Source organism: Protopterus annectens, chromosome 6.part0 (genome assembly GCF_019279795.1).
Source record: "Protopterus annectens isolate FY-2018-M chromosome 6.part0, PAN1.0, whole genome shotgun sequence".
In the NCBI taxonomy this organism is placed as follows: Eukaryota; Metazoa; Chordata; order Ceratodontiformes; family Protopteridae; genus Protopterus; species Protopterus annectens.
The window spans coordinates 1,912,547,014-1,912,570,956 of record NC_056737.1 but is presented as its reverse complement, the minus strand read 5'-3'; the positions used below and the strand labels follow the sequence as shown (position 1 = coordinate 1,912,570,956).

Genomic DNA, 23,943 nt, shown 5'->3' with positions numbered 1-23,943 from the left:
TTGACTATTCATGAAACAAAAACAGTTCTTTGCACACAGAAAAATAACTTTGAATAAATCTTTACAATATTTGTGGCTTTCTGGAGATGCAGTAACTGTATTTGAAGAGATTAAGAGAGAAGGAAAGAAAAAAAAATATAGAACATGTCATTTGTTTTTTAGTCTTTTTTGCTTCTCTGAAGTCTTCCAAGAAGTTCCTGTTGCCATCCTCTTTAACGAAGGACTTGCCCATTCCATATCTTCTATTTTATCTAATATCTTTTTTTTTTTAATATACAGCAAAGCAGAGTCCAAGTCTTCAAAAATTCTAGGGCCATCAGGTAAAAAGATTTTTAGTTTGGCAGGAAATAAAAGGTAAGTTTTGAACTGTGCTTTCTTAAGCTCTCTTATTAATGGCAGAAAAACTTTTCTTTTAGTTATTACCAAGGAAGAATAGTCATTGTCAAAACGCACAGTTGCCTCATTAATTTTAATAGGTGCTTTAGCCCATGCAGATTTTAATACCATCTCCTTGTCATAAGATGATAAAAATCATATTATAACTGATCTAGGATACTTTTTGTTAGAGTTAAAATTAGATAAGGACCTATGGGCTCTTTCAATACCAAAAGAAAATGCTTCTGACAAGTCTAAAGTTTTGGGAAGCCAAGTATTTAAAAAGGAAGTAATGTTGTTACCTTCTATATTTTCTGGCAGTCCAAAAATCCTAATATTATTGCGTCTAGATCTGTTTTCCAGGTCATCAAGTTTGGATTGTAGGTGTGTGTTCTGCTTCAGCAAAACTCAATGTTAATTTCTTCTTCCTGGATTCTGTTCTCCATATCATTAACAGTCTCTTCTATGCCTGTAATCTGAGCCTTCTGTTGTTGCAAGTCTTGATGTAACAAATCCATTTGTTTTGTAGTTTTTCTGAAGTTATCAATTTTAGTATCCAGTTTGTCCATTTTGGTTGTTAGTTGCTGAATAGTAGATATCAGAGACTGAAGCTCTTTCTTGATGCTGGAATCCTGACTGTTTGCCTTACTGGAACTCATTTTGAACAGAGGTGATGAAAGAGAAATTTCCAAGATGATTTCTGACAGGAAAATTATTGAAATGTTCTTTCTTTTTTAGATATTATTCAAGAAACTGATATTCCAAACGTATTTAGAAAGAAAATTATTTCATTAGTTGATTTTTAAAGTAATTATTTCCTGTCAGTGCAGTTAAGTTGGTGGGGCTGAAGAAATCTGCTGCTATCCTGTGTTCATCCTTGGCCACGCCCCCCCCCCCCCATAAAGGAGATTCTGATAATAGGAATAACTGCAATTAGGGATAAAGACAATATGCTAGAGGAAGTTGGAATTTATTGTAGAAATCTGGTAAAATACCCAAGTTATTGGGAGCAAATCATTGGAGAGGGAAAGGAAATAGAATGGGAAGAGGCCAAGTATTTATTTGAACTGCAGGCTGGAGACTGACTTCCCTATCAAGGACTGATATCAAGGTATAGGCAAACAGAAAGAAATAGGGGGGTCCTAATTGAACGACTAGCACTGGTAGAGTTTTTAGTAGAATCAAGAACAGAAGCTGCTGTTAAAAAGGAATAATTAGTAGAGCATATACAATGTTGCATGATAACTATAAGAATCACTCGGTCACTCAGAAGATGTTGGAAAGGATTGGGAAGAGAGACTAGATAAGCAATTCACAAAGAAACAATGGGGATATATGTATGTATCCCAAATGTGCAACAAAGTCTAGAAGATTTAAGATCTTTGCTTGGAAGTGTTTACATAGGCATTTTTATACCCCAAGTAGACTACAACATTTTTTTCTTCAGGTAGACAGCAAATGTTGGGGGTGTTGTAGGGAAGAATGAGGTAAGTGGAACATATTTTTTGGGGTGTAATGAGTTGGCAGACTTAAAGATTCCCTGCAAACTACTCTGTCAGGGATTCTGGGTGAGCAAATTGGTATAACAGAGGAAATGATTTTTTGAGATATGATACAGAATCAAAATTTCCTAGACATAGAATGGCCTTGCTGAGACTAATTTTGGTGACTACCAAAAAAAGCAATTTCTAGAAAATGGAAATCAAAGTCTAAACCAACTTTACTAGAAGCAGTGAATAGAGTAACAGAGATAAAACAACTGGAATTGGGATCTTTAGAAAAGAGTAGGAGCAAATTACATAGAAAACTGGGAATTATGGGAGCAACACATGCAAAGGATGAATGAGGTTTAAAAGAAGGCAGGAAGTGAATGAGCTATAGAATGTTTGACTAACAATGACTGGATAGATTATAAGTTATTTATTACTGCTGGTGGCGCAGTGGTGCAGTGGTTAACATTGCTACATCACAGCAAGAGTTTCTCTGGTTCAATTCTTGGCTGGGGTGCCTTCTTTGTGGAGTCTGCATATCCATATTACATTTACGTGGGTTTTCTCATGGTACTCCAGTTTCCACCCACATTCAAAAGACATGCATCTGGAGCGTTTCTCCCCAGGTCTCTGCTAAAAATACGTTTTGTCCTAGTCGGACTTTCCTTTCCTCGTCATCAAATGTTTAGTAGGTAAAATAAATTAAATAAATAAGTGATGTATAATATTTGCAAATAAAATTATGTCAATGTGGTTTGTTTTCATTTATATAAATGTATGATTGCCTTTGTCATACGTGATAATTTAATAAAGATTTTTCTTGTTAAAAAAAAAAAACAAATTAGTGTTTTTTTAAAGGAGGACAATCCTTCTTGCACTCCCATGTATTAGGAGCTTTGTTCCATATCTTCTTCCTGTATATAACATTTCTAAGTCTGGGATTCCTTGGGAGAAGGAATGCATTTAGTTCCCTCTTTCCCAGCTCTTTGTGATACCAGAGCTATTTTATACATTGACAGGGGATATGGATGGCTTGTCCCTGCAAAGTCGCTGTTCTGCATGTTAATTGAATCTCTGTGTCACTAAACATGTTGTATTTTCCTACTCTTAGGCATTAGTTTAATCTTTTTTTAAACCTTTATGACCAGCTTCAGAATCCCAGAAGCATAAACTGCTAATGTTTGATTGTCAATAGTATTCAAAAGTGAATTTTATTTCTTGGATTTCTTAAATACTGCCTCTTAATGATCAAGTACTTTTTCTTTCTTCTTCTCAAACACTAAAAGTAAAGTACCTTTTATGTGGTTTCCCTTGTTTTTATGTGACTAGAACGTGTCTCAAGTTTATGTGACTTTCTCAGTCATAAAGCTCTTAAAATGTCATTGTTTTTAGTTTTATTAAAAATTGCTCAGTGTTCACAACTTCTTCTACACTTATAAGCACTTAAGGTAAATACCCCTCTTCTCAGTCTATTTACCACAAGTAAGCTTGCTAAGACATTTAGGCGAAGACGATATTGCCAAGAAAATGAGAATTATATGAACAAATTTCTTTGAGCAGTCATTTTGATAGGTGAAAACAATGCCCAAGATTAATGCCTAATGACATATAATGTACTTGTGAACAAAAGGTATAGATGAGTGACTAATGGTTTCAAAGCAGCAAGACAAATTAAATTAAGTTACTTGCCAAAAACTGTATGTCATAATTTCCTAAGCAAGTAACATAGCACAGAAAGTGATCTTAGGCAAATGCCATTAGAGGTATAAAAGTTCAGATGTAATGAAAATTAACTGCAAGGCAAATCCATTCTGGGCAAAGTATTTAACTCAGTTTTGTTATCAGTGGTACTCACTCATCTCACTTTCACACCAAATATTGTAATTTTGGTTTGCTGTTAAAATGTATGAATGACAGGAAAGCATTGTATCCAAAAACATTCTGGTGTTAAAGGACATTGTGTGAGCGCAGGCTGGCTCCTTTGGTCTCTCTCAAGAGATAAGACTTAGAATACAGTACAGCTACTGTTTGCAAGGTAGCATTAACTGCTCCCAAGTTACTTGACCTCTACTATTATCAGGAGAACATTTTGTGTTTTGCTACTTTATTCAGTTTCTTAATAATTTGCAGTTAAACAAATGTTATTATAATTTAACTATATACAAAGAATGTTCTATAAATGACCATGATCAGAAAGTGTCCTCTGCTATTGCTTTTTTTTTGTCATCTGTACATTATCCATATTCCATCCTCTTCATATTATAGGACGTGCACTTTAATGGTTATGGTAATGAGCTGTAAAGGAAAAAGCTGTAGACCAGGGTTTGATGCCAAATGTCTTCACCTTCATATTCTATGAGTTTTAGCAAATTACTCAATACTAAAAAAACTTGTATCTATTGCATTTTATATAGTAAATACAATTTTGACAAACAGATAACTAACTGTTCAGTGGGATGTTATTGTCTCTTCAGGTATTAAAGAACCTTGACAGTATAAACAATCCTGCTGTTATATATTTGAGGCTCAAACAAATAGTAAAAATGTCAAGAAGTTTAAGTCAGACTGAGGTTTGCAGTGGGTCTTATAAAACTGATATTGATTATGTGGCACTTGTGAATGTTATTAAAAAGCTCACAATACAGAAACTGGTCTAAATCAGGGAGGGTATGACAGGCATAAGAAGACTGGGCAAGATCAATGAAAAAAATCAGTGTGCTTGTTCAAACTGTAGGACTTTTATCACAAAACTAGCAGGTTAAACATTATTGATGTTGCATGCTCGAGATTTTTTTTTTTAATTTGAAATAGTTGATGATGGACAGAAGTATTCCTTTTCAGGAACAACCTGGGAGTACTGTTTGGTTAAGTGACTTGCTTGAATGGAGGTGGAAAGCATCAAACCCTGTACCCTGGACTGTACAACAACAGTGAAATTAATAGCATCTTTTGTATTTCAGAGTTATGTTTCAGGTGCATCACAGTAGCCAGTAACCAATAAACAATGTTTTCTTTCAGTTTAAATATAACTTGATTTAAAACACAAAAAATTTAAGGCTTTCAAAGATTTCTTCTTAAACCTTTTTGTTTCTGCTTCTCTTTTTTTCTAGGTAAAGTCGTAGGTCTTTATTCCAGATTTGATGTCATTGTAAGTACTTCTGTAAGGCAGAGAAGATCTGTCTTTACTGCATATAACATTTTCTTTAGAAACTGTATTTCTTTTATAGGAATTGTGATGTATGTCTATAGCAGAAAAAATGTAACACAGAGATAACTGATAAGCTGCCAACAGAAAATGAAAATAAGTAAAAGCCTCATGGCTTTCTTAATACACCTACATTCTATGTCACAGACAGAAGTAAATGATGCCCAATGATTAGGAAAATTAACCTCACAAGGTCTCATGTAGCTTCTCGTATGCTGGAAAAATAATGCTGATTGTAAGAATAAAGTACTGTGTTTGTGTGGTGTTCCTTGAATTAGGAAATAAAATGGTATTTTTCACAAAGGTAAAAATACTTCATGAGATTAGGAAAATGATCTTGCAGTAGACCAAAGGTCTGTGCCCCTCACACAGGAAGAAATTGATTTCTCTTTATTAACAAACTGTGTGCCTCAGTAAAAGATACTTTTCAGGCAAGAAATGCAGCATTCTTTTGGAAGCACATGTCCTTGGCCCTCTTCAAAAGGAACCTTGACGACTGGATGGGAGATAGGAAATTTACCACGGGGATCACGTCAGTCACCTTGCTAGACAGGGTTCCAGGGAAGTAAATATTGTGGGAAGAAATAGCCAGGGAATTGTTATGGCTAGGCTTGTATAGGCCCTAGGGCCGATAGCCTAGGACCAACCTAAGAACCAGTAAATGCCCATTATAGTGCAAATAAGTAGTGTTTGTTTGGCAGTAATGACTGTCATTCTCATAATATAATAAACTATGACATTCTGGTGGAGAAATATGTCATAGCTGTAAATGTTTTCTCATGTATTGAAAACTGCCATATTTTTGGTAGTAGAAACAGTGCACATTCATTTATTCTCCCTATACTTGATTAAGCTAATTCAATGTCTTAGTGGGAGCAATAACTTTTCTTAACACTCAGTGGAAGCAAGGCAGTGAATCTAATTATGGAAATGGTGACAGCCCCCTGCAGTATGTGCGCGCACACACACACACACACACACACACACACACACACACACACACACACACACACACACACACACACACACACAATTTATGGACAGTTTAAATAATCAACCAATTTGGGATGAGGGAAGAAACTAGCACTCCGTGAACACTCATACGGACACAAGGATATGCAAACTCCACAAAGAATGTACTCCAGCCAAAAAGTGAAGTAGAGAACTGAGTGTTGTGAGGCAGCAGTGCTAATGGCTATACCACCATGTTTCACAAAAATAGTACAACTCAAGAAACCAAATTGCCTTGACATTTAGGAAAACAGGACATCCTTAGAGATGGGAAAACACAATGCATTAAACTGCATTTTTGCATGACAATCTAATGGTCAGATTTCAAAGATGTGCCCCAAGATTGCAAGACATTTAAAAATATATGCATTTCCAAGAGGAGGTTTGTACACTTCCTAATATTAAGTATGTAAATGAAGAAGTGATCAGGCCTTCATAGGTAGAACCATTTCCTGCACTTGATTCCAAAAGAGATGATGCAGATACTGCACTAAAGACTGGAGCAGGTCTAAACTGGCCAAATACACCTAAAATGTCAAGTATTTCCTTACTGATTTTCCAAACAGCCAAGTGAAAGAGGACCCACACTGAAAAGGTGAGTGCAGAATCATGATAATCCAAAAACAAGAGCTCTTCTTATTCAGTGTCATTCTTTAAAGTGTAGCTCTTAGAGAAACTGTTATGCAGTGTGAGTGATGATAACATATTCTGCTTGTCTCCAGTGAAGGAAGAAAGCATCCAAGAGGGCAAGATCAACTATTTGTTGTTTGGTTTGTTACTGTTATTCTGCTATGAATTGTTACATGTAATACTATGTCTAGATGTTCATAGGGCTATGTATATTCATAGTTTCATGTGTCTGGAGGACTGCCTCTCTAGTGGGATGGTGGGCAATACCATACCGTAACAATAGGCTGAAGAGAAGTGCTTTTGGTACAGTCTACATGTAGATGGAAAGTGGTGTATCATATTACCCCCAGCCCAAAATTATCTCCACACAGTGTGTCATGCATATAACTGTGTTCCTTTGATAAACATGCACTTCTGGTCTCTCCACACATTCACTTTCATTGTGCCACAACACAATAGCACTGAAAAAGGAATGCAACTCTCAGCAAATGACCACCGCATATAGGTGGGACATAAAGGCATGTCTGTACATGTACAGCAACACTCTTACCTAGGTTATTATGTTGATGATCAGCAGAATGCTTTGGACAGTTGCAGTAGACCATTGCATGGCATGTTTTTCTTTGAGTGACATCTGCTATTCTTCCATGATACAGTGTTCATCTGTGCCTACTAAATTCACAGATGTTCATATTTCTTAATACTGTAAACATGTCTCAACTTTCCTCTTTGTTTGCAGAAATTTTGGGCTGACTATGATCACCATAGCTTTCTACTCTGTAGGGTAATGCACTATACAGGTATCATATATTACTTCCATTTCTCCATTCCATCATATGTGCAACACAATCATCTCTGGCACTGTGTCCTCATCAGCTACAAGCATGCCACATACCCTATCCATACCATATGTTGCTTGCCTTTGCAGGTAATATTAAACAGCATCTAATGCATACTTTTATAGCGCTTTACCTTTGTATCAAGGCATAAGCATGAACGTCTGTACTGTAAGTTGGGGTTCAAAGTCATGCACTGGCATTTCACCTGTGGTACCTGTGATCTGTACAGACACAGCTGGATAATACTTCCCCACTGTGATGTCACTGTGGCTCTGCATATTGCTGATGTAAGTATTGTTGTTCTCTTATATGGCTGCTGCTGCTGTTTCCACACCCTAGTCCCTAAGCATTAAGGACTGCATTGCTGCTGTGTGAGCACTGGACTTGTTGCTTCCATCCAGAATAAAGTGTACACCCAACTATACTCTTGCACAATAACACATGAATTTGTCTGGCTTGTTCTATTCTGCACCTTCCTGCACTCTACAGATATACGTTATATCTGCAATGACTGCTCCTACTCAAGAGTGTAGTGGGTCCCTCAAGCCCATGCATATGTCTTCCACAACTCGGTGAGATATGCCTGAGCTGTAATGATGAGTTTTTATCAAGCTTCAGTTGTGTGGCTTTGGAAACCACTGTGAATGCACAGTATGTTTTGTTAGGGATGAATATTATGTTATGGTCTTGCAGTTGGCTAAGAGCTTTAAGGCTGTGAGCTGTATTTCCTGTGGTACAGGATTTGATTCTCTCTTTCCCATGTAAAAGATTTTCCCACTACCTAATTTAAAATGTATTTTAGAAAAAAGTAGTAGCCAGAATCCTAGATACCCAGGTATGTTTAAATGTGAGGCCTGCACCTATTGTAACTATATGGGCACTGGAAAATATTTTGCTATTAGGAATAAGAAATTCACGAATAAAGGAAAGTTTAATTGTAATTCCAAGGCTGTTGTATACCTTGGCAGATGCCAGTTCTGTGAAAGTTTTTACATTGGGAAGACTGAATGCAAATTCAAAGAGCATGTGTATGAACACATTTATAGCATACATAAAGGGAAAATCGACAATGCACTGGTGAAACATGTTTTATTAAATCCGAACCACACTTTTAAATTTAGGGTAATCGACCAGGTTAGTTATGATGAGAATGGTGGCCCAGTAGCACTTAAATTAGACAAGCAGTTATTTTTATAGCAGGTCAGATTAAATTCTTATAATAAGTCAGGACAAACTGACCTGTGTTCAATTCATTGCTTGCTGAGATTAAAAAGTCTTAATAGATGAACTCAATATGTGATGGTTTATGAATTTATTTATCTAGTTTGTATATATATTTTTTAAAAAAGTGAACATAAATTTATACACTTATATATAAATGTTTTATATGAAATCTTTATGCGCGAGTGAGACCAGTATGGGGTGTGCAATAGTAGTTTTATTAATATGTCATGTGATTTTTTTTTTTTGACTTTTACTTATCATGTGATTGTTGGGATGGATATTTAAATTGGTTTGATTGTTATAATGGCTTTCTCTGAAGAAGTTCTTTCATTATAACAAACAAAAGCGCTAATGTTATTAAATTGTATTCTTGTATCCTAGGTGCATGCCTTTTTGTTATTTTAAGTGAAGGCTAGTTGTTTCAATTCACTTATTAGTTTGTCAATGTATTCACTTTTGACAGTAAGTGTTATGTACAGAGAACTGCCAAGCTTTGAGCACAGCTTGTGCAAACAGTTACGCTAATCTAGTGCTGGCAAGTTGGGAAGTTGATAAATTATTGAATAATCATAGTTTTGTACATCTCATTTACTTTTACAAACATTTCATAGATGGTATATTTATGATTTGGGGTGGTACAGAGGATGAATTAAATGATTTTGTTCGGATGCTGCATGGTACCACCAATTTTTTGAGGTTTACATCTAGGTGTCCGATGAAACTTTCTTTCTTGATGTTCATGTTAGCAAGAAAAAAATAAGTCTCTTGGGTACCAGGATGTACAGAAAAGAAGTTAAAAAGAACATTTTATTACATATATCAAGTATGCATACTGCCCATATTAGCATGAATGAATTGACAGGACTATTTTTTAGAGGTATGAGACTTCATGATGATGATGATGATGAACTTCATACAGTATCTTCTAGACTAAAAACTGAGTTTCTGGACAGAGACTATAGTGTTAGAGAAATAGATTCATGGATTGACGAAGTGTTAAGAACTAGGGATAGAAGGGGGAGACCCTTTATTCCAGGAGCACAGAAGAGGGTCAATCCTCTGTAGTGAGAACAGCTGACACAGTTAGGAACAGACCTGTTCTTACATTTTCAAATGAAATTAATATGCATGTGATATTTTCAGGAAACATTGATATCACAAAGATTATTGACATTCATCCTAGATTTAGCTTTAGAAATAATCATTCCTTAAAAGAACAGTTGTGTTATAGACACTCAAATCCTAAAATACAAATGTGTTCACAGTGTAAGGGTAGGTTCAATTGTAGTTTATGCTCTGCTTGCAAGTATATTTTGTCTTGTACTTCTTATGTATATAATGTTACTGGTATTGAAATTGCTTTAGACTTTTTTTGCTAACTGTAGAACTAGGAATGTTGTTTATTATGCAGGGTATTCATTGTGCAATGCATTTTTACATCTGAAAGACAAACCGAGAATTTAAAGATGGGATCTTGGAACATCTGAATGATATATCTAAAGGTAGAGAGATTAATACGTTAACGAAACACTTCAAAAACTATGATTCCGATCATATGTTTAAATTTTTTGTACTGGAAATTATTTATGAAGGTGATAGGGAAGATGACATAAAAAATAAGACTGAATGTGCTGAACAAAGGTGGATTTTACTATTAAAAGCATTTTTAGAACCAGTGTTAAATGGCAGGGCATCTTTAAAACCTGTTTTAAAGTCACACCCATTACAACATTGAGTTGGGGGCTTAGCAGTTTAAGGTGTTTTTGTTGGTGCATATTGAGGTGACATAATCACTGCTTAGATGCTTTTTAATTGGCATGTGATTTTAATGTCTGTATTTGATGGATTGCTTTGTATTTAAAAGTTTGCCTGCTTTGTTACTTTTACTCTGGTCTGATAAAGCAATATTGTACACTGTGAAAGCACTTTCCAGTTTTTTATTAAAGGTAGTTGCTTGGACACTGTGGCAGCATGGAGTTTTCTTTGCTTTGTATTCTGTGTTTGTTTTACTCTGCACTTTTACTCAGCAGCTGGGATTTTGGTTTTAGGTATTGTATCCAAACACTGGTTATAATATAGTTACAGAAATATGGAACGTTGCTTATGATTTTATGACATTAGCAAAACTTACTCAATAATTCTCATAATACACTCCCTGGATGCCAAGTGTCTGTGGTAATACTACCTCTATGCAGGGACTCAAACGACACCAGTGCACCATTTTCACATTCATGTAGATATGCGGATATGGATAGTACTCATTATTACTGCTGTAAACAATCAGTTTATCATGGTCCGCTAGTTATTTATTTATTATTTATTTGACAGGCAGGTGAAACAGACCAGCATTTTTACAAGATGCAAAAGCAATATGTGTGTGCAATATTAATATGTTTGAAAAAGACTGTAAAAGTGTAGAGTTAAATGGAATAATACAATAAACGTAAATGTAAGAAGGCAGTTAGCAAAGTAGATTTGAAGTTATAAGCTGTTAATGAGCTGCTGCCAGTAGTCAATTGTTTGATTCCCTCGGCCTCCATTTATCTGTTGTGTGGCTCTAAGTCAATTACTCAGTCTTCTTGGGACATTGGCCAGACTCCTCAGTGGTCTCATTGACTGCATACCTAATAACGACCTATGAACTTATGACACTGAGCTGCTCAACAGGTCACCTGCTGTGTCTGTACTAGTAGATTTGATCTACAACTGATCCCTCTAAAATCATGGAAGAAGCATTATTTGTTTCATTTTATTATGCTCATTAAATTGCTAAGCTACTGCTTCTAATTCTGCTTACCCTTAACATGTATTAGGGCAAAAGTCTGCATTTTGCACTGAGAGTTTGCTTTGAGAGGAACTTTCTGGTGCTCTGGATATCACATTAAACCAAGGAACAAAAGAGGTTAAACTGTTTGTCTGTGGAGCTTTTTTATTTATTTTATTTATTTTTTATTTTACATTTGTTTTACATTTGTTAACCGGGATAGTCCGACTGGATATATGTCCATTTTCAGCGGAGGCCCGGGGAGAAAAGCTCCCAACAGTAAAAAAACATCATTACATATCACAAAAACATCATTACATATCACATATCTCGAATAGCATGATAGAATATTTGCAGAAGAACATTTAGACATTGATAAAATATTTACAGAAGAACATCAAGACAATCCAGACATATAAAAAATGTTTTTTTTTTTTTTTTTTTACATTATGTCAATGAACTACCATTTGTAATAGTTTCATAAACAGTAGTTGATACAGTTCAAAGTAGGGAAATCTAGAGTTGCAGTACAAAATAGGTTACATAGCATCTGTACATAATCTAGAGAAAGGATTAGCCAGGCTTGATACAATAGCAAGTCCATTTTGACCTCAGGTGTAGTTTGAGTTTAGCTTTGAAATGACCTAGAGAAGAGAGTGAGGTAATCTCAGGAGGTAGTAGGTTCCATGTTCTACCTACAGAGTTAGTAAAGAGAGAGTCACCGGCTAAGTTATTAGTTTTACATGTCTGGATAAGGAGTCTGCTGGAAGAACGCAATGGTCTAGGGTTGTTATACAGGTTGTTATTTTTGCCTTGTATTTACATTGTAATACTATTCTCTTGTCTCGAGTCCCTTTAGTTTATATATTTATGAGTTTTATTATATGTAATTAGGTTTTTGAAATGCATCAGTTTTTATCCAAATTTGCTATTACTTAATTTTATTCTTTTTTACCATACTTAATTATGTAGTATTTTGATTACTAAATGTCAAATGCTAAACCTCAACAGAATGGATATAACATGATTCTTGGAGCACCCTTTTTTTGGCTGAGTCAGGTTTGTTTTTTTCATAATAAAGAGGCTGACTCCTTAATTTCTTCCTGTAAAGAAGTATCTCCTTACACAACATAGAGTCTCTAACCTTCACTCCAGTCTGAGAAAGTGGACATTATATAACTGCCTTCTGAACATTAGCTAGTAGCCAGATGTAGGGAGTTTTTTAAAGTTTCAGAAGCCCTTTCAAAGACTAAGAAACAAGCTGCTAGAATTATTTTTTTTTTCCAACTGGAAGAGATTTATTCTAGGGTAGTAGTCGTGACTAGATCCCTTCTCATGCAAAGCTTTGGTTATGTTAGACAATCTTTTCTTTTTCCATTGCTGGTCCAAAATTTCCAAAGATTAAGATATAGAAGAGAGAGATTTCCGAAATATACGTTGTTTTGGATAGAAGAGCTATACAAGGTCTTCCATAGTGATAGGGTTGAGCAAAACATAACAGATATGTTCTTACTGTATCACTATGGATTACACCAGAGATTATCCATAATTGGACTGTGAATGATTGTTTTGCACTGATAGGAATATCACCTGGGAATGGCCTTTCCAGCTGTTTTTCAAAGAAGCTCCATCTTCTGGGAACAAAGGTGCCTTATGCTGATGCACGATGTGACATTACACCATGGCTGTCATTTATCTTCCAACTACACAGTGAGCACCATTCCTGAAAATCATAAAACGTAATGGAGATGTAACATCTACATTGTCACAAGGATATATGCTATTTATAATGCACTTATTAAAGCTGAATACTGAAGAGGTCTGACTGAGTACAGCTTCCTTAAATTAGAAACCCATGGAGAAAAAGTTGCACTACAATATTAGATGATGATGATGATGATGATGATAATGATAATAATAATAATAATAATAATAATAATAATAATAATAATAATAATAATAATATAAAAATGGCAGATGACAGTAAATATTAGATGGCACATAGATCTGTATTGGGTCTGTTAAATACACTCAAATTAAACAGCAGATATTACAGTATACTGTTCAGATCCACGGTAATCATAAGCAATAAAGTTGATATTCATATAGTCAGAGAATGTATATGCAGAGAAGGGATGAGATTAGTGCATCAACATGCAACATAAAGTCACTGTATGACGGATATGCTTGTGTGTGTGTGTGTGTGTGTGTGTGTGTGTGTGTGTGTGTGTGTGTGTGTGTGTGTGTATGTTTATATATTTATGGTTTCTCTGTGTTGGATAAATAGTCTCAATGAGATACAGTTCATTAATTTTTGAACATCAGAAATAGGTGAAGAGAGACATGTCTGAGGTCTTTATGCATGTCACAAGTGCAGACAAGACCACGATACTGACCAGAATCCTCTATTTTCCATAACTGATGCCTAGATACCAAGAAATAAATAATTGCTGTCATTCCAGAAGTGTCCAGTATGTGTTCGCATGGATTGGTCTGTTTAATAGTCCAACTTGCTTTGCAAGGGATGGTCTGCACCTTTCATGCAAACTTCACCATGCTGGCTAAAGTCCTCGCTACCCCCATAGTGGTTTGGCTTTTTAGGCAAAGTTAAGTTAATGAACATTTCAACACAGCAAAAATATCAATATAAAAATATGATAAAATTTATGTTAGTGTAAACAACAAGCTACCTGACCTTAAGACACTCTTGCATTTGGAATGATTCCATATATGTGCAATCACTGAAACATGGTTTAAATGCCCAGAAAGCACTCACTCCTTACCTGGGTTTAGTGTCTACCCTGCCTTTGGACCCACTGCAAACTGTGGTGGTGTGTTCATATTTATCAGAGATCATATTGCCTCTAGACAGATTTTAAGGGCCCTATAAATGGAACCAAGCCACACTAAACAAAATTAAACATCAGTTTATCTCTCATTACAGGACACCTTCCATAGGGTTCATGTCAGGTTCCAAAACACCATGAATGAACTAATGATCTCCCCATAAAAAAGAACTTCATTATTCTGGGAAACTTTAACTGGCCATCAACTGACTGGAGCACCCACTTGTTCAAAGTACAATATGCTCAGAAGTTTTTAGATCCAATAAATAAAAACTTAATGGACCAGATTGTCAGTAGCCCAACCAGAGGGCAAAAATATTATTTAAATGGTACTTAAAATGTATCATCATGCACAAATCTAATACCAACTCCCCCTCTGAGGGAGTCAGACCATAAGGTAGCAGCTTTTGCTCTCAAACTCTCCACCCCCCCATCAAAACAGATACACCAGAATTCAAAGACTTCAAGAGCATACATCTACTCAAATTCTTTGATAAAGTTTTATAATTCACTCATAACATCACCCTAGACACTACCAGAACAGATAGATTTAGCAATGAGTTTTATACCCACATAAATATATACATTGAATTGGCAGTCCCATTCAGAGACAACTACAATGGGACAATTAAAGCAAACCTACAATAAAAGGAAAAAAAACATTAGACTATACAACCAATCTAAAGATCCCCAAATCAAAGAAATATTAGACACTTGACTAAATTTAAAGAGGATTATTGGATCTACTGAGGCAGCCTATGAACAAGGGCTGATTTTATATATATATATATATATATATATATATATATATATATATATATATATATATATATATGGGTCTACTTTGTTTCATTGAATCTCATTTCACTGAATTTCATTTCACCCCGACCACTTTGCTGAAAACTCAAATTACTGAAAACTCATTTCACTGAATCTGATTTCACTGAACTGTAGTTGGTATATATGATACTGTGTAGAGTACTGTAAACCAAGTAAAAGGTATAGTGTAGTGCGATTCTGGAGTTAGTATATATAGTTGGGGGTATGTGGGGGGCATATCCCTCCCAGTTAGTTTGAGTAGATATTGTCTTCTAGAGAGAGTTTATCATTGGTGTTGCAACTATGCATGTCTGTTTAAAATGTATTGTTTTGAAGTGTTTGGTAAAATGCAATATAAAACAAACAAGGTGGGAGGCTATGCCCCTCACACTCCCCAATCCCCCACCCCCCCAACTATATAAACTAACTCCAAGATTGCACTACAGTGGGGAAAAGGACATATACCTTTTACTTGCCTTATAGTATTCTACACAGTGCCATATATACTAAGTTCAGTTCAGTGAAATGAGTTTTGAGTAATTTGTGTTTTCAGTGATGTGGTCAGGGTGAAATGAAATTCAGTGAAATGAGATTCAATGAAACAAAATAGACCCATAAATATATATATATGTGTGTGTGTGTGTGTGTGTGTGTGTGTGTGTGTGTGTGTGTGTGTGTGTGTGTGTGTGTGTTACAGTGACAGTATAGTCAATAGCTGTTTTATCAATACAAGTGGCTAACAAAAAAGCTGACTGACAGTTGTGCAAGATTGATATTTTACTGGGATTGGGATATATGCCCTTGTGGTCTCAGAGTTGAAATATATAATTAGCAGACGATGTGGGGGTGCAGAGAGCCTTGCCCCTCCATGAAAAGTATTGTTCTAAAGTTGCATGCTTCGAGATTATGTCTCAGAGCATGTACAGCCTTGTCAATATTTTTTTTTCTCCTGATTTTTTTTTGTTTTGTGTATGCCCACATTAGCATTTGGGTGTTTTGATGTTGTCAAATACACCTATCATCATCATCATCATCATCATCATCATCTTCTTTCGGCTGTTCCCGTTAGGGGTCGCCACAGCAGATCTTCTGTTTCCATTTCTTCCTGTCTTCTGCATCATGCTCTTTCACACCAACCACCTGCATGTCCTCTCTCACCACATCCATAAACCTTATCTTAGGCCTTCCTCTTTTCCTTTTACCTGGCAGCTCTATCCTTAGCATCCTTTTCACAATATACCCAGCATCCCTCCTCAGCACATGTCCAAACCAATGCAATCTTGCCTCTCTTATTTTGTCTCCAAACTGTCCAACCTAAGCTGACCCTCTAATATACTGATTCCTAATCCTGTCCATCCTAGTCACAGTCAGTGCAAATCTTAACATCTTTAACTCTGCCACGTCCAGCTTTGACTCCTGCCTTTTCGACAATGCCACCGTCTCCAACCCATATAACATAGCTGGTCTCACTACCCTCTTGTAGACCTCCCCTTTCATTCTTACTGGTACCCGTCTGTCACAAATCACTCCTGACACTTTTCTCTACCCATTCCACCCTGCCTGCACTCTCTTCTTCATCTCTCTTCCACACTCACTATGACTCTGAACTGTTGATCCCAAGTACTTAAACTCATCCACCTTTACCAACTCTACTCCCTGCATCCTCACCATTCCTCTACCCTCCCTCACATTTATACACATATATTCTGTTTTAGCCCTACTGACCTTCATTCCTCTCCTCTCTAAAGCATATATCCACCTCTCCAGGGTCTCCTCAACCTGGTCCCTACTCTCACTACATATCACAATGTCATCTGCAAACATCATAGTCCACAGGGCCTCCTGTCTGATCTCATCTGTCAACCTGTCCATCACTACTGCAAATAAGAAAGGGCTCAGAGCTGATCCTTGATGTAATCCCACCTCCACCTTAAATGTATCTGTCACTCCCACCGCAGTCCTCACCGATGTCACACTACCCTTGTACATATCCTGTACCACTCTTACATACTTTTCTGCCACTCCTGACTTCCTCATACAATACCACAACACCTCTCTGGGCACCCTGTCATATGCTTTCTCTAAGTCCACAAAGACACAATGCAACTACTTCTGAACTTCTCTGTATTTCTGCAACACTCTCAGAGCAAATATTGCATCTGTAGTGCTCTTTCCTGGCATGAAACCATACTGCTGATCACTAATCATCACCTCCCTTCTTAACCTAGCTTCCACTACTCTTTCCCATAACTTCAAGCTGTGACTGATCAATTTTATCCCTCTGTAGTTACTGCAGCTCTGCACATCACCCTTATTCTTAAAGATAGGTTCCAAAACACTTTTTTCTCCACTCCTCAGGCATCTTCTGACTTTCCAAAATTTCATTAAACAATCTGGTTAAAAATTCCACTGCCATTTCACCTATGCACCTCCATGCTTCCACTGGTATGTCATCTGGGCCAACAGCCTTTCCATTCCTCATCCTTTTCATAGCTGACCTTACTTCCTCCTTACTAATCTGTTTCACTTCCTGATTCACTATCCCCACATCATCCAAGCTTCTTTCTCTCTCATTCTCTTCATTCATCAGCCCTTCAAAGTACTCTTTCCATCTACTCAACACACTCTCCTCACTTGTGAGTACGTTTCCCTCACTATCCTTTATCACCCGTACCTGCTGCACATCTTTCCCAGCCCTGTCCCTCTGTCTAGCCAATCAGTACAGGTCCTTTTCTCCCTCTATAGTGTCCAATCTCTCGTACAACTCTCCATATGCCTTATTCTTAGCCTTCACCACCTCTCTCTTTGCCATGCATCTCATCTCTTTATACTCATATCTGCTTTCTTCATCTCTTTGGCAATCCCACTTCTTCTTCACCAGCCTCTTCCTCAGTATACTCTCCTGTACTTTCTCATTCCACCACCAGGTCTCCTTGTCCTCCTTCATCTGTCCAGATGTCACACCAAGCACCTTTCTAGCGGTCTCCCTTACTAGCTCTGCTGTAGTTTCCCAGCTATTCGGTAACTCTTCACTGCCTCCCAGTGCCTGTCTTAACTCTTCCCTGAACTCCACCTCACAATCACCCTTTTTTAACTTCCACCATTTAATCCTTGGCACTGCTTTCACACTTCTCCTCCTCTTCTTGATGACCAACGTCATCCTACAGACCACCAATTTATGCTGCCTAACTACACTTTCTCCGGTCACCACTTTACAGTCTCCAGTCTCCTTCAGACTGACCCTCCTACATAGGATATAATCCACCTGAGTGCATCTTCCTCCACTCTTGTACGTCACCCTGTGCTCCTCCCTCTTCTTAAAATACATATTCACCACAGCCATGTCCACCCTTTTCGCAAAATCCACAATCATCTGACCTTCTGCATTCCTCTCCTTAACACCATACATACCCATCACTTCCTCATCCCCTCTGTACACTTCACCAACATGCCCATTGAGGTCTTCTCCAATCACTAGTCTCTCACCCTTGGGTACACTCACCACCACTTCATCCAACTCACTCCAAAATTTTTCTTTCTCATCGATAGCACACCTAACTTGTGGAGCATACACTCTAACAACATTCATCATTACATCATCAATTTCAAGCTTCATAAACATCACTCTATCAGACACTCTCTTCGCCTCCAAAACACTCTTGGCATACTGTTCCTTTAGGATAACCCATACCCCATTTCTCCTCCCATCCACACCATGATAGCACAATTTGGACCCACCGTTGATACACCTGGCCTTACTTCCCTTCCATCTGGTCTCTTGCATGCACAATATATCAACCTTCCATCTCTCCATCATATCAGCTAGTTCTCTCCCTATACCAGTCATACTGCCAACATTCAAAAACACCTATATACATATTTATTTATTTATTTACTATTTGTTCGTCAGGTAAATGGGCTGGTCAACTGACCTTTTCAGCCATGATCTAGCTCAAACAGCAGAAAATGTGGGCACAAGTTTGAAGAGTGAAAGTGAATGTGGTGATATATGGCTGCTGGGGAGTGTGTGGAATAGATGTTGGGGCATCGTTGGTTAGAGATGCTATACTATCCCTGAAATAAGAGTTAAATTGTATTGCAGTTTCAAGTGATGAATTACTGGGAGATGGTTTAGGGTTGAATTTATGGCTGGGATGCAAGATTTCTTTAATGGTCTCCAGAGGTTTTAGGGTTATGTTTACTATTACTCTGAACGTTATTATAGTATAGTTTTTTGTCTTCATTAATTTGCTTTTAAGTATGACTGCAAAGCATTCTGAAGTTTTCAAGATATTGTGGTATTTTATTATAATTATTAGTATTATTATTATTATTATTATTATTATTATTATTATTTTGCCATTCTCTCCATGCTTTTTTATCTATCCTGCATTAGCATTCTATCCTTTTTGGATAGCCAATTGTATTATTTGTTTTAGTCTCTTCCTTCTGGAAGGTGCAACACTATTCAGAATATTCAGGAAAGTTGTACTGAATTCATTTAAAGCATCATCTAAGGGGAGGATTTTTAGGAAGTTCTGGTTAATAGATGACAGGGTAGTAATGAATATTTTTGAGTTAAACTTGGAAATGTTGCATGTTGTTTTATAAACATGTTGTTTAAGTGGATGTGTGAGTTGTCTGGTTCTGTAAATTGCGAGATGATCACCGAGACAGTCAGACATTGTACCAGAGGTGGTGCATTTGCTAGGGTCTGATACTAACACCCAGTCTAATAGGGAATTTGATGTCTTGCTATAATGTGTGTGCCTATTAGTCAGCTGTTTGAAACCAAATAAGTTCACACTAGATGTGAGGGGGTTAGAGATTATGTCAAACCAAGTGGCATTCACATCACCTAGCAGCATTTTTTCTTGTGGAAAATGCATGGATGTCCAATGTAAGATATCTTCCAATATAGCTGTATCGCTGCAAGGAAAGGTGTAAAGAAAAGTAATACACATTTGTTTAGAATTGGTTAATTTCAGGAAAGTAATGAAAACCTCTGCTGAACTGAATTTTAATATTTGTTTGTTATAAGGGTAAATGTGACAGTTTGGGAAAAATATTAAAGCACTAAAACTACCTTTCCTCTTTAAACAGTAATTATGAATGATATTATAGCAGGAAGCTGCAATTTCAGAGTAAATTATGCTGTGTTTATGCCAAGTTTCTGTTACAGCAAGAATATTCGGCTTATATTGGGTAATTCAGGCATGTAGTTCAGCAATTTTATTTCTTATCTTTGTAACATTTATAAGCTGCGGTGGCACAGCAGTAGTGTTGCTGCCTCACAGCAAGAGGTTCTCCTGTTTGATTCTCGGCTGGAGTGCCCTCTGTGTGGAGTCTGCATGTTCTCCCTGTGATTGAGTGGCCTCTGAAAGACATGTGTGAATGGGCATGCCTTTGCTGAAGGTTGGTTGTTGGGCTGGCAACTTGGCACCATAAAAATTGACTGCCAATCATTAGTGGACTGGAGTTCTGCTGTGGTGACCCCTAACTGGGAAAAGCTGAAAAGACAACATCTTTCTAACATTTATAGCAGCAAATGTTAGATTACTGGGATTGGGGGTTGACCATCCTAGCATTAGAACAGTGTGTGGAAGAGAATTTTCTTGATGTTCATTTCGATAAGTGGGACCAGGATTAGAGTGAATGAGGAATGGACCACAAATATTAGGGGAAAATTTAGGGATACTTTAGAACTACACCCTCTACACACACACACACACACACACACACACACACACACACATTTATTTTAGCAACCTGTATGACTGTACACTTCAGATATCTGCTTCAGATCAAGTGAATGAATGAATTCATAAGTAATGGTCCAGAAATGTATCTCATCTTGCTGCTGTCAGAACCATAAAGTGCAGCCCACTAAAGTTTTCCTCTCAAGAACCAGAAACAAAGACATGAAATAAATCAAGACTACATTTGAATATGTCTCATATATATATATATATATATATATATATATATATATATATATATATATATATATATATATATATGTATACATATAGGAGCGCTACATAATCCTGAAAATGCAAAATCCCGAAAACACACAGAATACCAACACTTACTATATTCCAGCACAAGTACATACAAAAACATATTACCCTTCAACTAAGCACAGGGGTTACTTCAGTACACTAAGTGCAATCTCGGAGTTGACATATTAAAGTAGCAGGGGGTGTGAGGGGCACAGCTCCCCACATCGGGGGTGTAAGGGGGCTTGCCTCCCATCTTATACTTGGAGAAGAGCAATATGGTTTGTGTTTTATTTGTTTCTGTATGTACTTGTGCTGGAATATGGTAAGTGTTGTTATCCTGTATATTTTCGGGATTTTGAACCTTCAGGATTTTGGTCTCAGGATTTTGGTCTTCAGGATTTTGGGCTTTCAGGATTCTGTAGCGCTCCAAGATATATATATATATGGGTTCACTTTATAATTTCAAAAAACTGAAATCCCCCCTGCTTGCCTGTAGTGTAGGATTGTATGTTTGGTTGTGAGGGGACATTGTTTGTCTGTGCATGTGTGTGGTGTATTTGTAGTGTAGGTTTGCAATTTTAAATTTCGCGCTTATAGGGTTTTGGAATTTAAAGCTTTCGGGCATAGAATTTAAAAAAAAACTGAAATTCGGGATTTCAGTTTTTTGAGATTCTCAAGTAAATCCATATATATATGGATTATATATATATATATATATATATAAAGTCAAAAAAAATGTAAAAAAAGGATCCAGGCCACTGTTTGAGGCAATAATAAACTTTTTATGTAACTAACACAAGTACACAAAATGAGCGCTTTCGTCTAGTAACAAAACGTCTGATGAAGTCTTGTTACTAGTGTTGGTTACATAAAAGTTTATTATTGCCTCAAATGGTGGCCTGGATCCTTTTTTATATATTTTTTGACTTTTTGTATCTATTTATTTGCCAGGTAGACCCACTGAATAAAGTATCTCTTTTCAGTGGCATCACAGGAGCCCTGTCTGATTAAGTCACTTGCTCAAAGTCATACAGCAGGCAAACGGAGGTAGAAGGATTCAAACCTTGCAGTTTTGACTATGGAAAGCAGTTCATTAAAATTTCAGTCTCATGAGGTAGGCAACTCTACCATTTAAAGTGTTAAAAAAGCAATAGACATTGCACATACATGCATTTTCTGAGTAAATATGAAATTCTAATGACTGGCATTACTGACTCACTGTAATCATCAAATTTTACCAAAAAAAGAAAAAAAAAAGAAAATAACGAGGGACAGAGCATAAACTGAGGCAAGATCAGAGTTACTTCACTTCACATTGCAATTCCTGTTGGCATTATTATTTATTTTATTTATTTTATTTATTTTATTTATTTTACATTTGTTAAGCGGGGGGTCTGACTGAGCTGAGAAGGCCCTTTTTCAGCATAGGCCCGGGGAGAAAAGCTCCACAAAGAAAAATTACAGACACATTTAGTTATTTAGACATGACCGGTATACACAAATTACAGGAGACATGTTTTTACAGTGGTATGCAGCACATAAACAGTTACAGTGGAGAGAACAAACAACAAAATATTAATTTTAAAAATAAAGGTAATGAATAGATTTGTGGTGTACAGCTGAAATCTGGAACATAGGTAGATTACATACATAGTACACAGGTACAGTACATACATTGTAGATTAGCCAGTGTTTGTGAGTAAGATTGAAAACTATTATCAAGTGCTCTAGATTTAGTATGTATATGTTATCTGCTTTCACTAGCCTGGGGAGCAATCATGGCACTGCCAACTTTGCTTGAGATGTTGCCTGATGAGGTCTTTAAAGGTGGCTTTGGATGATGTGTTTTGAATGCTAGTAGGGACAGAGTTCCATTTTTTAGCCACTGAACTACTATATAGTGCATCTCCAAAGCTATTGCAGCTGTTGGTGACTTCTAATAGTAGTTTGCTTGATGACCTAAGAGGCCTTTTGGCTGAGTGATGTTGTACTAGGTTTTTGAGGGCAGGACACTTATTGGGGAGGTAATAGATAGAATGACAGAGGCAGAGCTGATTATAGGTTAGGAGGTTGGGCAGTTCAAGCCAGTGGAGCTGTCTCAAAGCAGTACAGTGATGAGTTCTATATGAGCAATTTGCAGCAAAGCGGGCAATTCTGTTATAGCAGGCTTCCATTTTGCTTAGTTCAGTTTTGTTGAGATTAGTCAGAATGGGAGATACATAGAGTAGGGTGGATAGAAGTTGGGAGCGAGCAGTGGCTGATCTTGTGTTGTTGGTAAGAAATGGTTTGATACGGTAGAGTGACCCCAGTTTGGCATGTACTTTTTTAATAGTTAAGTTGAGATGACTATCAAATTTTAGGTGGGAGTCCATGGTTATTCCCAACAGCTTAGTTTGTGCCACTGGAGCAATTGGAGTAGCATTTGTGGAGTAGATAGTGAATTGACTGTTATCAGTGTTTTAATCATAAGCTGAGTTTTCTTTGGATTGAGGATAAGTTGGGCTTTGGTAAGGTAGTTTACAACGTCAGAGAATGCTAGTTGAGTTGTTTGCAGGAGGTTGGGAATGTTTTGTGCAGCACAGATTAAGGTAGTGTCATCTGCATACTGAATTATAGATGCATGCTGTGTGGGACCAGAAAAATGTATACTACCTTACCTTTAATTATTAAATAATTATCACATAACTTGTATCTTTTTTTAACCAATGTTTTTGTATTATGTCTAATTTTGTATAATT

The 23,943-nt window shown here is 36.8% G+C and overlaps 1 protein-coding gene across 2 annotated transcripts in view; it reads left to right on the top strand.

The window, feature by feature from the left end:
- PRKAG3 (protein kinase AMP-activated non-catalytic subunit gamma 3) overlaps nt 1-23,943 on the top strand; it is a 1,357,042-nt gene that overhangs the window by 1,098,315 nt on the left and 234,784 nt on the right. For both annotated transcript variants that reach the window (XM_044075227.1, XM_044075226.1), the window contains one exon: nt 4,976-5,013. In XM_044075227.1, the coding sequence (XP_043931162.1) occupies nt 4,976-5,013 (38 nt within the window). The remainder of the gene's footprint in view (nt 1-4,975; nt 5,014-23,943) is intronic.